This window comes from Rutilus rutilus (genome assembly GCF_951802725.1).
Source record: "Rutilus rutilus genome assembly, chromosome: 21".
Taxonomy (NCBI): Eukaryota; Metazoa; Chordata; class Actinopteri; order Cypriniformes; family Leuciscidae; genus Rutilus; species Rutilus rutilus.
The window spans coordinates 6327394-6340511 of record NC_140226.1 but is presented as its reverse complement, the minus strand read 5'-3'; the positions used below and the strand labels follow the sequence as shown (position 1 = coordinate 6340511).

At 37.8% G+C, this 13118-nt stretch overlaps 1 protein-coding gene across 2 annotated transcripts in view; it reads left to right on the top strand.

Annotated features, from left to right (window-relative positions):
• ralgapa2 (Ral GTPase activating protein catalytic subunit alpha 2) overlaps window positions 1–13118 on the top strand; it is a 204543-nt gene that overhangs the window by 89882 nt on the left and 101543 nt on the right. For both annotated transcript variants that reach the window (XM_084393878.1, XM_084393879.1), the window contains exons 15-19: window positions 1182–1419; window positions 3904–4077; window positions 10312–10422; window positions 12791–12879; window positions 12961–13051. In XM_084393878.1, the coding sequence (XP_084250004.1) occupies window positions 1182–1419; window positions 3904–4077; window positions 10312–10422; window positions 12791–12879; window positions 12961–13051 (703 nt within the window). The remainder of the gene's footprint in view (window positions 1–1181; window positions 1420–3903; window positions 4078–10311; window positions 10423–12790; window positions 12880–12960; window positions 13052–13118) is intronic.

The following is a 13118-nucleotide window of genomic DNA, read 5'->3' as shown; positions in this document are numbered from 1 at the left end:
TTGTAATGTACAATTGATAATTAAACAAGACGATTGACTTTAATAAACAGATGCATATTTAAGCATCAAGAACGGAAAAACATAAACACTGTCGGCTACACTGAGATTCGATCTCAGATCGTTAGAAGCTCCGAGAGGCTATTGTTAATGCTTTGACCACAGAGCTACCGTCTGAATAGCCAAGATCAACTACTGTTTGTTCGGGATTTGAACCGATTTGAATTCGGCCACGAAACACTAATGTATTTTTACATATTTTGCTTTCGTTAATGTTAACCAATTCTGTTGTAGCATAATAGGCCTATATTTTTTCCCTAAAAGTTTGTTTTATTCTCTGCTTTGTTTGTTTATATTTTTACATATTCAATCAGTCTCATTTTTGTTCAAATAATGAAAAAAGTTTTTTTTATTTTTTTAAATAGATAGGTAATTTACCTTTTAAAATGCCGCAGTTGCTGCTGTTTTGCCCTGTCACTTGCGCCACCCGGTAGGCCTATAGCCTAGTCATTTCGCGAACGACTTTGAAATTCGACTGGTTTATTTTTGCCGCGGCAGTAATAGGCATTGTGGTTGATTCTTTATTAATTAATTCAATTGATAATCATAACAACATGTAAGCCTATTTAATTCTGAATATAACAAAGAATGCTTAAACCGACTAACATCGGTTAGTAGCCTAGCCTACTGCAAGTCCTGAAAATGTTTTAATTTTACGGTAAATTATTTTAATTTATTTCACTGTTATGTTTCAGTTAATAAATCTACAAACACATTAAAATAACACGAAGTAAATGACAAGTAACCTATTGACATAGCCTTTCTAAATTATAGAAAAACTGGGCACACAATGTTAACGTGTGTCTACTTTGTTTAAATTTAATGAATTTGAATTCGTTTAACCACAATATTTATCTTGAATTTATCTGTGGCCTCAGCTCAGATTACTGCCGCGGCAGATTACGTCATAAAGAGAATAAACTGACACTTTTCAAAGTCTGTGATTACAGCGCCACTCAGCGGTAAAAGGCAGCAAATACACATCTCAATTTTAAAAGTAAAAGTCTCATTCTGGTTGTCCACCATCTGTACGTGTAAGATTGTGAATGTGATGATATAGTTGAAATGGCTTGATATCCATGATATCATCTGATGTTTGATTTGTGTGCTGCTGTCATTTGCAGACGATCTTCGTGGCGTGGGTGCGGGCCAACCTGACGGTGTTTATATCCCGTGAGCTGTGGGACGACCTGCTGGCTGTGCTGTCGTCTCTCAGCCACTGGGAGGAGCTGGTGTTCGAGTGGGCCAGCATCATGGACTCTCTCACTGCAGTACTGGCCCGTTACGTCTACGGTCTCGACCTCCACAACCTGCCGCTGGACAAACTCTCAGAGCAGAAGAAAAAGAAGCAGCGTGGCAGAGGTGTGTGTGTGTGTGTGTGTGTGTGTGTGTGTGTGTGTGTGTGTGTGTGTGTGTGTAAACTACATGGAGTGTATTTGGGTGGGCTGATGGAGCTAAAATGTAGCTTGAGTTTTGCACTCAAACACCTGCGTAATTAATTACTATAAAATTAGTGTTTTATTCACAAATATTAAACTAACAAAATACATTAATAATGCATTAATTAGGGCAGTGCATAATAAAACGGTCTATAAAGGATATATTTTTATATTCTTATTCAAAATAAGCAAAACTGCATCTTAGCTTGAGGCTGACTATAGAAAATCTATCACGATTGACACAAAAATATTAAGCAGAACAACTATGATCAATTATTAGAAATGTTTGTTGAGCATCAAATCATCATATTTGATTATTATCATATTTGAGGCATCATAAAATGATTTCTGGAGGATCATGTGACACTGAAGACTGGAGTAATGATGCTCAAAATTCAGCTTTGATCACAGTACATTGTAAAATACATTCACATAGAAAACAGTTATTTTAAATTGTAATAATATTTCACAATATTACTGACATTTTTGATCAAAAACATTTTAACATTTGTATTATTCCAAACTTTTGACTGGTAGTGTATGGCATGCGGTGTCATGTAGTTTTTATGATTGCATTAAGATGATTTATGATATGATTTATGATTTACTTAAGATATAATTTAGTTTAAACATGCTTTTGTGGTTTTTGCAACTCCTGGTACAACAGTGTTTTTGTTTTGTTTTGATTTTTGTTTTTTTAACACAATGCTGAAAGTCATACAGCAGCTGTGTGAGACACATCAGACTTCACTTACACACTTTTATGGTGAAATTGCTTCTTTTTCTAAGTTAATCCATCATTATTTTTACCATAATTAATATTGCGTGCATGTGATGGATTTTTTTAATTAATCAAGTTTAAAGGGATAGTTCACCCAAAAATGAAAATTCTATCATTGTTTACTCTCCCTCAAGTTGTTCCAAACCTGTATGAGTTTCTTTGTTCTGCTGAACACAAAGGAAGATATTTGGAAGAATGTTTGTAACCAAACAGATCTCGGTCCCCATTGACTACCATAGTATATGTTTTTCCTACTATGGAAGTCAATGGGGACCGAGATCTGTTGATTACAAACATTCTTCCAAATATCTTCCTTTGTGTTCAGCAGAAGAAAGAAACTCATACAGGTTTGGAACAACTTGAGGGTGAGTAAATGATGACAGAATTTTTGGGTGAACTATCCCTTTAATTAATCAACTAACATTTGTTTTTTTTGGCAGGAACGACATTCATATGCTTTTAAATGTTTCCAAACTCTTTGGGGAAAACTTGTGACTTTGATTGTGTGTGTGTGTGTGTGTGTGTGTGTGTGTGTGTGTGTGTGTGTGTGTGTGTGTGTGTGTGTGTGTGTGTGTGTGTGTGTGTGGTGTGTATAAATAACAATTAGGGGAAGTGAAACAGATGACTAGTTCTCAAACCTTGTGATAAGTAATCACAAAAACAGAGTTTGCTTGTGCCAGTGACAGAGGGAAAAGGTTGGGGCTTTTGAACCAGTTGAACCAATCATATTGAAGGTGACATGTTAGTCTTATTTGTTTTCTCGATTCTATCAAAACTGTTTTATCCGTGTTATCTGGTGGGATTCTCAATGGAATTTGTCTGAGATCCTCCGGCCTTGCTTCTTGGGAGAGATTCCCTGAGAACTGCTTGGGAAGATCTCCTGGCCATGATTAAAGCATTTAAAGGACATTTGCTTAAGTCTGTTTGTCGATTATTCCTGCGCAGGAAGTAAGCTAGTTTAGGGGAACAAGTTAGTTAGGTGACTATTTTTGAATGGGGACGTCGATTTGTAGATGAGACCCAGATAGTTAGGTTTAAGGAAAAATCTACCACAACTTTCATGCAGCAAGAATAGACACGAAAACAGCGCAATGCCGCAGCGCGTCAGCATGCAGTGTAAATGCTTTGACCTATCACCATGGTCACTGAAAAATATTTGTTTCTTATGCTCTACTTATGTCTAGTGTGAAACAGACCTCACTTGTGCACATCACTGGTTTTGACTATATTTGACACTATTTATTGTATAAACTATATTGATATTAATGTATTTCCTCTAAAATGGCACAGGCTTTCCTTTTGGTCAATTAACTCTTAATTTTCAACTCCTTCATTTTAAATGGAATGTCTTTTACTCAGAAATATGTCATAAAAAGTGTATTGTGAACACCATTTTAAGGTAACTTTGTGATTAAACAAATATAGTAGAATCAGTGTGTGTGTGTTTAGGTAAACCCAAATGTCAAAATGTCCCCACAAAAATGGAAATATCCAAAATCCTTGTCCTTGTGGAAAGTTTTTGATGTTTAGGGGATAAAATGTAGACTTTATACAGTATACAAATCATTGTTTATGGAATGTCCCTATAAAACATGAAAACCCAACGTGTGTGTGTGTGTGTTTCAGGAGTGATGCAGGACTCACAGAAGTCTGCAGATAGCGCGCGGACCTTCTCTTTGAGCTGGAGGAACTCTGAAGAGCAGAGCGGCACTCAGGAGCCCATGAGGTTTCGCAGCGCCACCACCACTGGAGCTCCTGCCGTGGAGAAAGCTCGCAACAACGTCAGGCAGAAAGCTTCAGGTCAGAACCAGCTTCAGGACTCATGAGCTCAGACCCTCTCAGGTGTCCGCATGGTGGTTTGATAACATCATTCCATGTTGGGCTCTATGAAATCGTTTTTTTTTTTTTATTTTTTTTTTTTTTTATTTTATCCCAAATTCTGTTTTTGTTAAAAAAAAAATATATATATATATTTCAATATTTATTTTTTCCATTTTAATGGTTAAAGAAAACTGTTTGTAATCAAAAAGCATGTCTAATTGATCATGAAAATACAATTTAACAGCATTTTATTAAACATTTTTAGAGCCTTATGAAATCTGTTTACCGGTATGTTGTTTTATGTCTAAAAATCAGTTTTAATTCTTATAGATTCTATTTTAATGGTTTAATTAAATTTCTAATGATCAAAAAGCATGTCAAATCAACATTATAATAGTTTATTTAAGTATTTACATATATAGGGCACTACGAAATTTTGTGTTGGCTTTAATTTTTGTTTCTGTATTTGTGATTTTAATACAAACTTATTATCAAAAACTCTTGTAATTAAATGAAGGTATAAAACATAAAATTTTGTTTTCAATAACAATAAAATTGAATTAACCCTTTAAAATGTAATTAAATTATTATTATAATTATTAATATTTTGGCAAACGGCACAACAGAGGTTTAAAAAAATTTAAACATGGAAAAAACATTTTGATATTCCTTAAAAAATAAGAAGTTTTGCTAAAAATTCTATTATTATTACTTTGAGAAGTACATTCTACTGGCCAATAGTAATATATTTAATTGCGTCACAATTTGTCCAAGCTTGATTATTTGTAGATAACAAACCTTTGCCGCTCATTCACACAAAATCTCCAAGAATATGCAGACTTCATATTTAAACAAATGGTGTTTTTGCAGTTTAATATTCACAGACACATCACAATTTGATTAAGTGTACAGCTGTGCTACTAATACATTTATACAAAATTTGCCAAATTGCGTGACATTCTGCGTTATACTGTAAATTACATTTGAATGACTGGATTCTGCGATTCTGTCCGCATTTTCAGCATTGCGTAAATCATATGTCCCTAAAGATGACATATGGGGCTTCACTGGGACAGAGGAATATTCCTCTTGCTGTTACCATCTATACAACAAGTTCAGCTGAACACATGTGGTCCAAGTCTAGTTGACTTACACACACACATCAACTAGTCTCTTCAACCCCTGATTAGAGCATGAATGTTCTGTTTCTTTGTCTCCTTGCATGGACATGCGCAGAAACACTTTCCATTGACTGTCTCCTGGTTTGGAGATGATTGTATCTCTTTATAGTGGAGAGCTTGTTGAGTTTGGAGCAGATGTGTTTGAGACTGAAGGATGCCTCTCACACACACCGCCCCCAGAAACATCCTCGATTGTGTGTGTGTGTGTGTGTGTGTGTGTGCGCACATGAAACGGCGTGGCTTTAAATTCCCTCCTTTTCTTTTGCCTAATTGGATTTCTCCTACATTGTTCTTCAAACGGCCCAGCGTCCTCTCCTGCTCGTTAGGAGAGCCGCCTCATCAGACTGCCTGCCTGTTTTTGATAGTTTCATTAAGAGCGTAATTAATGCTCATTAATATGCATAAATAGGTAACTCAGCGAAAGCGATGTAATCTAGAAAGAAAAGGCAGTAATTAAAGCGCACCGTAGAGGGAATAATAGAGCCCTCCGCTTTCTCGGCTCTTCTCCAGACGTGACATGGAGTGGCCAAAAAACACAATGCTAATATTTTGTCTTATCTGAGCTGGCAGAGAAAACTTGAAATAATGTGCTTCATATTTCCTGCTCGGGGATTGAGTATCAAAGGACGGCACGAGCCGAACGAGAGCACGGTTAGAAATCCTTAAAGTGTGTCCTCTGTTAGACTTCAGCTTAAAAATACCAATACGGGTTGGTGAAAACGCTCTTTACAGAACAGAACGCTTACAGCTTTGATTCAGGTTGTGCTTTAATGTGATGCTTTCATGAGGTCGTGGAACAGAATCTATATTTTAGTCTGTGTGTTTTCATTGGCGTTCACTGTTACTGATTCTCACACTTCGGCTTAGAAGAACCCATTGTCCCTGCATAGTTCATAGACGTGACTGATACATTAGTTCCTGAGGCTCTAGGAGAGGAAAGGTGTAGTATTACTTTAACCAATAAGACTTAATGGTCGCTCATTGTGCTTTTGTTCTATTTTCCACTGAGGTAAAAGTTGTTCGACTGTTTTCTTTAATGGACAGTTTGTGTAGTTGTAGACTGTTGAATGTCTTGCATCAGACTGACATTCTTATCCAGCTTTTCCACTATCTCCAATGAATAACAGACCGAAGTCATTCATTTCCAATGGAGAATAGTATGCAAATATGCAAATGTGGAATTTTCAGGTCTAATTTGAGCTTTGGCTGTGTTGAAATATTATGCGACCGCACGACCAGATGTGATGCATTCTAATCAAAACTAAGAGCGCGAGGTGGGAATGAACAGTATTTTTGCACTTAAATGTTAATCTTTTAACATGTTTTGTTCATCATGATAATCTTCACACATGAACTTAGAGTTGAGTTAGAGTAGTTTGCAAGAGCGCGATTATAAAGACAATGAGGCTGTGAAAGCGACTAGTGAGTGGATGAGTTTACCAGGGGTGCGTTTCCCAAAGCATTCAACTATGGTCGCAATTTCCGTCGTTAATATCGAGTCAGTGTTTCCCGAAACCATAGTACCAATGAACATTCGCGAACAGCATCGAAAAGTTCTCTCCACCTGTGGTTAGAAGCATAGTTTCTTGTTTGCATGACTTAATTTTGTTTGACTTAAATCCTTATCTTAAAGCTACACTGTGTAATATTTTAAGTTGATTTTTAGCAAAAAACACGTTGTTATTTCAAAATTATACGTTCTCATTAATGTGTAATCACTTCAACCAACTAATTAAGTATTCTCGTAAGTGTATAATCTGCCATTTAGAATACATATGAGCGAGTCGCTCGAATGGCGGAAGCCATGTTGCGCATCCATCTTGAAAATACATTAGACAAAGAGGGACATACAAGCTTCGCCTTTCGCGTTTTTACACGCAGTGGCACCGTGACGAATGCGAGAGGGAGATTTGCTCGCGTTTGTAGGATTTAACCAGGGGGGCAGGTTTTCATATTATTTTGAAGTTTCCCCGGGCGCCGCCATTGGCTAGCGGACCCCCACCTGCTGTTAGAATCCCATTGACTCCCATTCATTTTGGCGTCACTTTGACAGCGAATAAAGACTTTTTAAAGGCGTTTAAAAACTCCATTTGTCCATTATTACGGGGACGTGGAGGCAAAGTGACAAAATAATTAATCAGAATACATAGCAAAAGTTTCTCCTGCTCCAAGCTCATGGACAGCTCATACTCACACTCTCCGTCTCTGCAAGTTTCGGAAGGGAATGATTCAGATTTCTCTTGGCACAGCTACTAGAAGACAGACGGGTTGCTCACGTCACATCTACGTCGTCAAGCTCAGTTTGAGTCTGCGCAGTACGCTCGACCCCCAGGAAGTAAGAGCTTCTAGTTGACTTCACTTGTCTCCGTTGAATCCAATGGGGTCGCTGTGTCCAGTTTATATACTGTCTATGGTTAAAACGCCTTCGGAATGAGAGGAGCTAGAAAGTAATATTCAGTTGGTAGTCATATACAATTTCACCGCTAGATGGGAGTAAATCCTACACAGTGTAGCTTTAAGCAAAATTAACAAGCTGAAGTTCAACACAATCTATATTTTTCATTTCAATTATATATACATTTGATTTACATCTTTGAGTTTGTTAAGAGCCAGTTTTGAAGAGTGTGCATGTGTGTATGTGATCTAGTACATAAGAACAAGTCTATGAATGAATCTGGAAATAAAGAAAAATAATTGAGAAAAATAAGAATTAGTCCTCAGATGCCATATCTGTAAAATATAGCTCTAAAAAAATCTAAATGTAATTACTGATGTATTTTATTTCATATAATAAAAGTTGAGAAAATCTTGATATGGTTTTTACCTTATTCTATTTATAAAAAAAAAAAAAAAAAAAAACTTTGACTTTAAGACGATGGAATTAAAAGTGCTAAAATGCTACAAAACTACATCAACCTTCATCGCTCTAAAACCCTTATGTAGCCATTCCCTTTTCCAGCGTTACACTTGTTTTCAGTCTTCCGGTTTGTTTTTCCACAGCATAAAGGTAAGATCTTGCAGATTTATGAATGAACCGATTGTTTTAAAATCTCCACGGTCTACTGACATCTATTATGGCATCTGCTTCAAACATTACAACGCTCATGATAACTTTCGTTAACTCCACGATATAAGTTAATCCACTTCACCAGCTAATTACTCTTCGACAGCGATGCCATGGAAATATACAGAGCTGCCGCAAAAACGGAAGTTAAAAAATAAATTCTAAAGATGGCTGTGCGCTTGTTTCTCTGATGCGTAAGGTCTATTGGTGTGAGTTTGGTTGTTCAATGGTCTCTTTGTTGGCACATAAATGACACACTTCAACTTTGATAAATTGTCTTGCTTTTACCACAGCTGTAGAATGCAATTGATTTGTTTCCCTGTCTCTCTGTCTGTCTGTCTCTTTCTCTCCCCTGCGCGCTCTTTCCCTGCTTCTGTGGGCAGCTAAGCGAAGTCAGTCTATCAGCAACTGTGTGCATCTTTGCGAGGCTTTGCCGGCCACTAAGAGTGTGCCCATGCTCCTCCACACTGTCAGCTCTTTCTTACCTGGTATCTCTCACAACTCTCACTGCTCTCACAGACTCTCAGGTAACTTCCTTTTTCCTCTCTCACAGAGCTTTCTTTTCCCGTTTTCCATCTTGTTGTCGTTCGCTTTCATTTGAGATTTAGCGTTGTCAGGAAAAAGGCTGATAATTCATTGTGTGCTTGTTTTTATAAGGACACTGTTTATTTTCATTCCAGACCGTGCTGAGATTACTGATGGAAACACTCGCTCACTTCATCCATGCTTTATTCACAGATTCAATTAAAATGTCCTTAAAGCTGCAGTCCGTAACTCTTTTGGGTTAATAAATTATTGTACAGCAAATACATAACCAGCCAGTGTTCAAAACTCTCTGCTTGCCTTAGCTCGATTCAAAACGGTAAGCTTGTAATAATGTTTTTAACTCCAGTGGTACTGGTGGATTTCCTCTGGAAATTCGAACATATCTTTGCGTCATTACGTCACATCTGTACACATAAAGAAGAGTCTCGGCTGGTAGGCGATGAGTGTGAGGATGTTGGAGGTGGAGATTTATAGCCTTTTCTCACAGCACTTTATGTAATTAAACTTATCAATTTGATGGCGGATCCAGAAAGGTTCAAACTAGTTGTGACAACTGGAGATTCACCCGTTGTAAAATGCAAAAGACTTCGGACTTCGGAGTGGCTACAGAACAAAAGAGACTGCAACCGGATCATGCGAAAACAAGGATAATATCGGAAGGGCATTAAATGTACTATAGTCACGCAGTGCTGATGTTGTTAACATTAACAATTTGAGAACAAAGTATAATTTTCACGGTTTGACGTGAGATGATAAGCAATCGTTAGATTTAATCAGCGCGATTTACTGCAATGCTTTTTTCCCCTTAGTTGCTCAGAACAAAAGTGGATGTTACTTGTTCAGACGACATTTTCCGGTGAAAATTCTTAAGTTGGTCGTACTTCCAAAAAGTAGAATCTGTGATTGCGAATGCCAGTATCCACACCGACTGACAGCCGCACATTCTCCTCAAAACACTGGATTCATCCGCGCTGTGCCGTGTCGAGGCACAACCCACGTAAAGTTGATAATTCCGCGAATAACTGCAATTGCAGATTTCGAACAGAGATGGCGACACTACGGACTGCAGCTTTAAGCATGTGGAGCATCTAGTAACTTTAGTGTGTTTGCAGAAGCATACAAACTGTGTAGACAGCCAGTGAGTTTGAAAACCTTGCAGAGCACACGAATATCTGCAAATAAAATGATGCATCTCTTTTACTTTATTTCCATCAATGTGCAAATATGACAAAAAAAAACAATGTTTTCCATCAGTGCCCTCAGAACTGCCTGTAGCAAACTTCAGTCATTACATTTTTTCCCTATTAGTATGAAAATAAATAGAATGGATAATGTATATAATTGTCTTCTTGCGAGCTCTAATCAGCATGGTGATCGTATGAGGTGCAGTATTGCTGACAGTGTGTCTGTTCTGTCCGCTAGACGTGGAGGAGTGTCAGCTGTCCGAGTGTGAGATGGGGGATGCAGACAGTCCTCTGCCCCGCAGCAGCAGCACCTCTGACATCACACAGCAGATCAACGACACCTTCCCAGGTACCAGCGCAATCACACAAACTACACACATTAATATACTGACAGCTATAGGCATTTACAGAAAGTAAAACACCTTTGCATTGGCTTTGCATATCTCTAAGGCAATGATATACTATTATAATACATATATTACTATTGTAATACAACTGCACTATAAAATAATTGTAAGTATAATAATAATTTTTTTTATAGTAAAATACATTACTTATGTCTTAATTTCTTCACTTTTCAAAAATGAAACCCTCTTTTATTTGTGTATACAACTGCATTCTCAGTGAAAACAGGTTTATAAATCACATGAACACAGTGCCGTGCTTCGCTTTGGAACGTACAGCGCAATAGACTATTTACTTATTTCATTAAATCACAGCCTTTGGTGATTTGATGATCTATAGATGTTACATTATGTTTTTAATGCATTTTATGTTATTATGAGTAGTTAAAAAATGTGGTTCACACTATGAAACTGTGGTGGGCCTCATCAGTATCATCATTCTTAGCAGAGTCCTGCACGCGGACGGGCACCTGACGGGGAACCGCTAATATTTAATGTAACAGGTGGAATAATATTTACCTTGTCATTTGTGGTCCGGGTCGGGAATCAATAGGCTGGGGCTGACTGCGGGTCCAATAGCCAAGACTATTTCGACTCAGTTCGGTACACACTTATAGGATGTGTTCAGATCATCAAAGGTTTTTATTTACAGCGCGATTTGCAGTTTTGAGCATTCACGCTGCAATCACGCTGCAACTGAACTGATTGACAGCTTCAGTCATTATAAAGGGAGTGCTTTTTACTCGCTTTCTGTATATAATCTATTCACAATAAAAAAAAATATTTAAAAAAATGGCATGCTTCTAAGTAGTGTTGTCACGGTACCAAAATTTCAGTATTCGGTACCAATACCAGTGAAAATCCACGGTTCTCGGTACCAATTTCGGTACCAAAGGGCTAGAAATCAATAAATTCTTTGCTGATACTTCCTCGTCATCATGGAGAGCGCAGTTCGCACCGTTTCAAAAATAGTCGATCTCTGAATGCGAATGAACTTACTCTGAATTTTAGTATTGTTTTTATATGAGGATCCTTTTTCAAATACAAGGTCAATATTGATTTTCACTAACGACAAAACAACAAATTATCCGTGAATTTATATGGAACTATTCTTTTAAAGCTTTCCATCTTTACTCTCCTCATGTAATGTTGCATTCAGAGATCGACAAGTTTATCCTTTCCACTTCTCTTACATTTGGAATCTGAACGACCACTTATGGCAACGTGACATTAGTCTAATCCAAAATATTTCCATATGTGTCTCTTTCCTCCTTTCTTATCAACAAGTGGATTTACAGCCACCACATCAGCAGCACCGCCGGTCGCCATGTCTCAATAAAGAGGACGTGCAACTGCACGCGCTCAGTGCATGCGTGCGTGCATGCATGCGCATCAAGAAACCGGGTTTGAACGGGTCCTCGGTACCACCGGTACTTAAGAAAACTTGGTACCGTGACGTTTACATTTTTTTAGTACCGACTTGGTACCGAAGTACCGGGTCTTTTGACAACACTACTTCTAAGAGAACCAACGGCCACATATACACTGCAGAGTTTCAGAAGAGACAACTGCATTTAAATGTAGAGTGAATCTGCTAAAATATCCCCAATATTATATGACAGTAAAGGCTCATATTTGGCTATATGTTCTATTAATTTATGGTGACATCTAAGCGTAGCCTATGGTGTGATTTATGCACATTTGTTCAAAATAAAGTTTTGTATTGTTTACACGACGGATACACGTTCTCATCTTTTTTTCCTGTTAATTATTACCATTGTTCTTTCATTTAGGGGTAAAACAAAGTTCGAAATATGTGAGCAAATAAAGTTTGTTTTGACCTGATTTTGTTTGAAATGACATCACATCAGTTCGTTCTTCAATTTCGCTTGAAGCCTTAAGAGCACAATTCTGTAAAAGCGCTGGATGGAAGTGGAAAGTTCTGCTAGGAACTAATGCGGGTGCAATTCGGGTCTTTATGTTTAACAGGCCGGGTCGGGTACGTAATTAAATGAGTGTTGCTGTCGGATAATAGGTCGGATGATAATGTTCTGTTAAGTACTGCTGCTTTGGGGTGGGTGTGGATTTACCGAACAGGACCCGTGCAGGACTCTGATTCTTAGTACTTAGTAAAAGATGGCATTAAAAAAATAACATTAATCTAAACACGACGTTGGATTTATCACACAGTCGTCAAATTGGCCAATGCAACATAAACTAAGAATTAGCCTCTTTTAGACTGCTTGAAGAAATGTGCTTGAAAATCGAAGGTAGTGTGATTGCTAATATGTGGGACACCTGAATGAAATGCAGGTCAGAAGAGAGATGAGTCTGCAGATACGAGCAGAACGTGTGTGTCAGAGAGCAGCTCGACTGGGAAAAGAGAGAGCGACGCTCCCACGGTCAGTAACATCTCATTGACATTGATTCATTAAATGATTCTTCACATGCAAGTTTAATAGAGGTCTTGTGGATATTGACAGATTCTGATCCGGCGGAGCAGCAGTCCATCAGATCTGGATTATCCAGGAGATGGAGCGCCAACATTCCTGAAAAATAAACTGCGTGAGAAAAGTGAGCGTTGTCCCACCATCACTCCTAGCATCTTTCTATTGTTCTTCTTTAAAGAAGATATATCTAT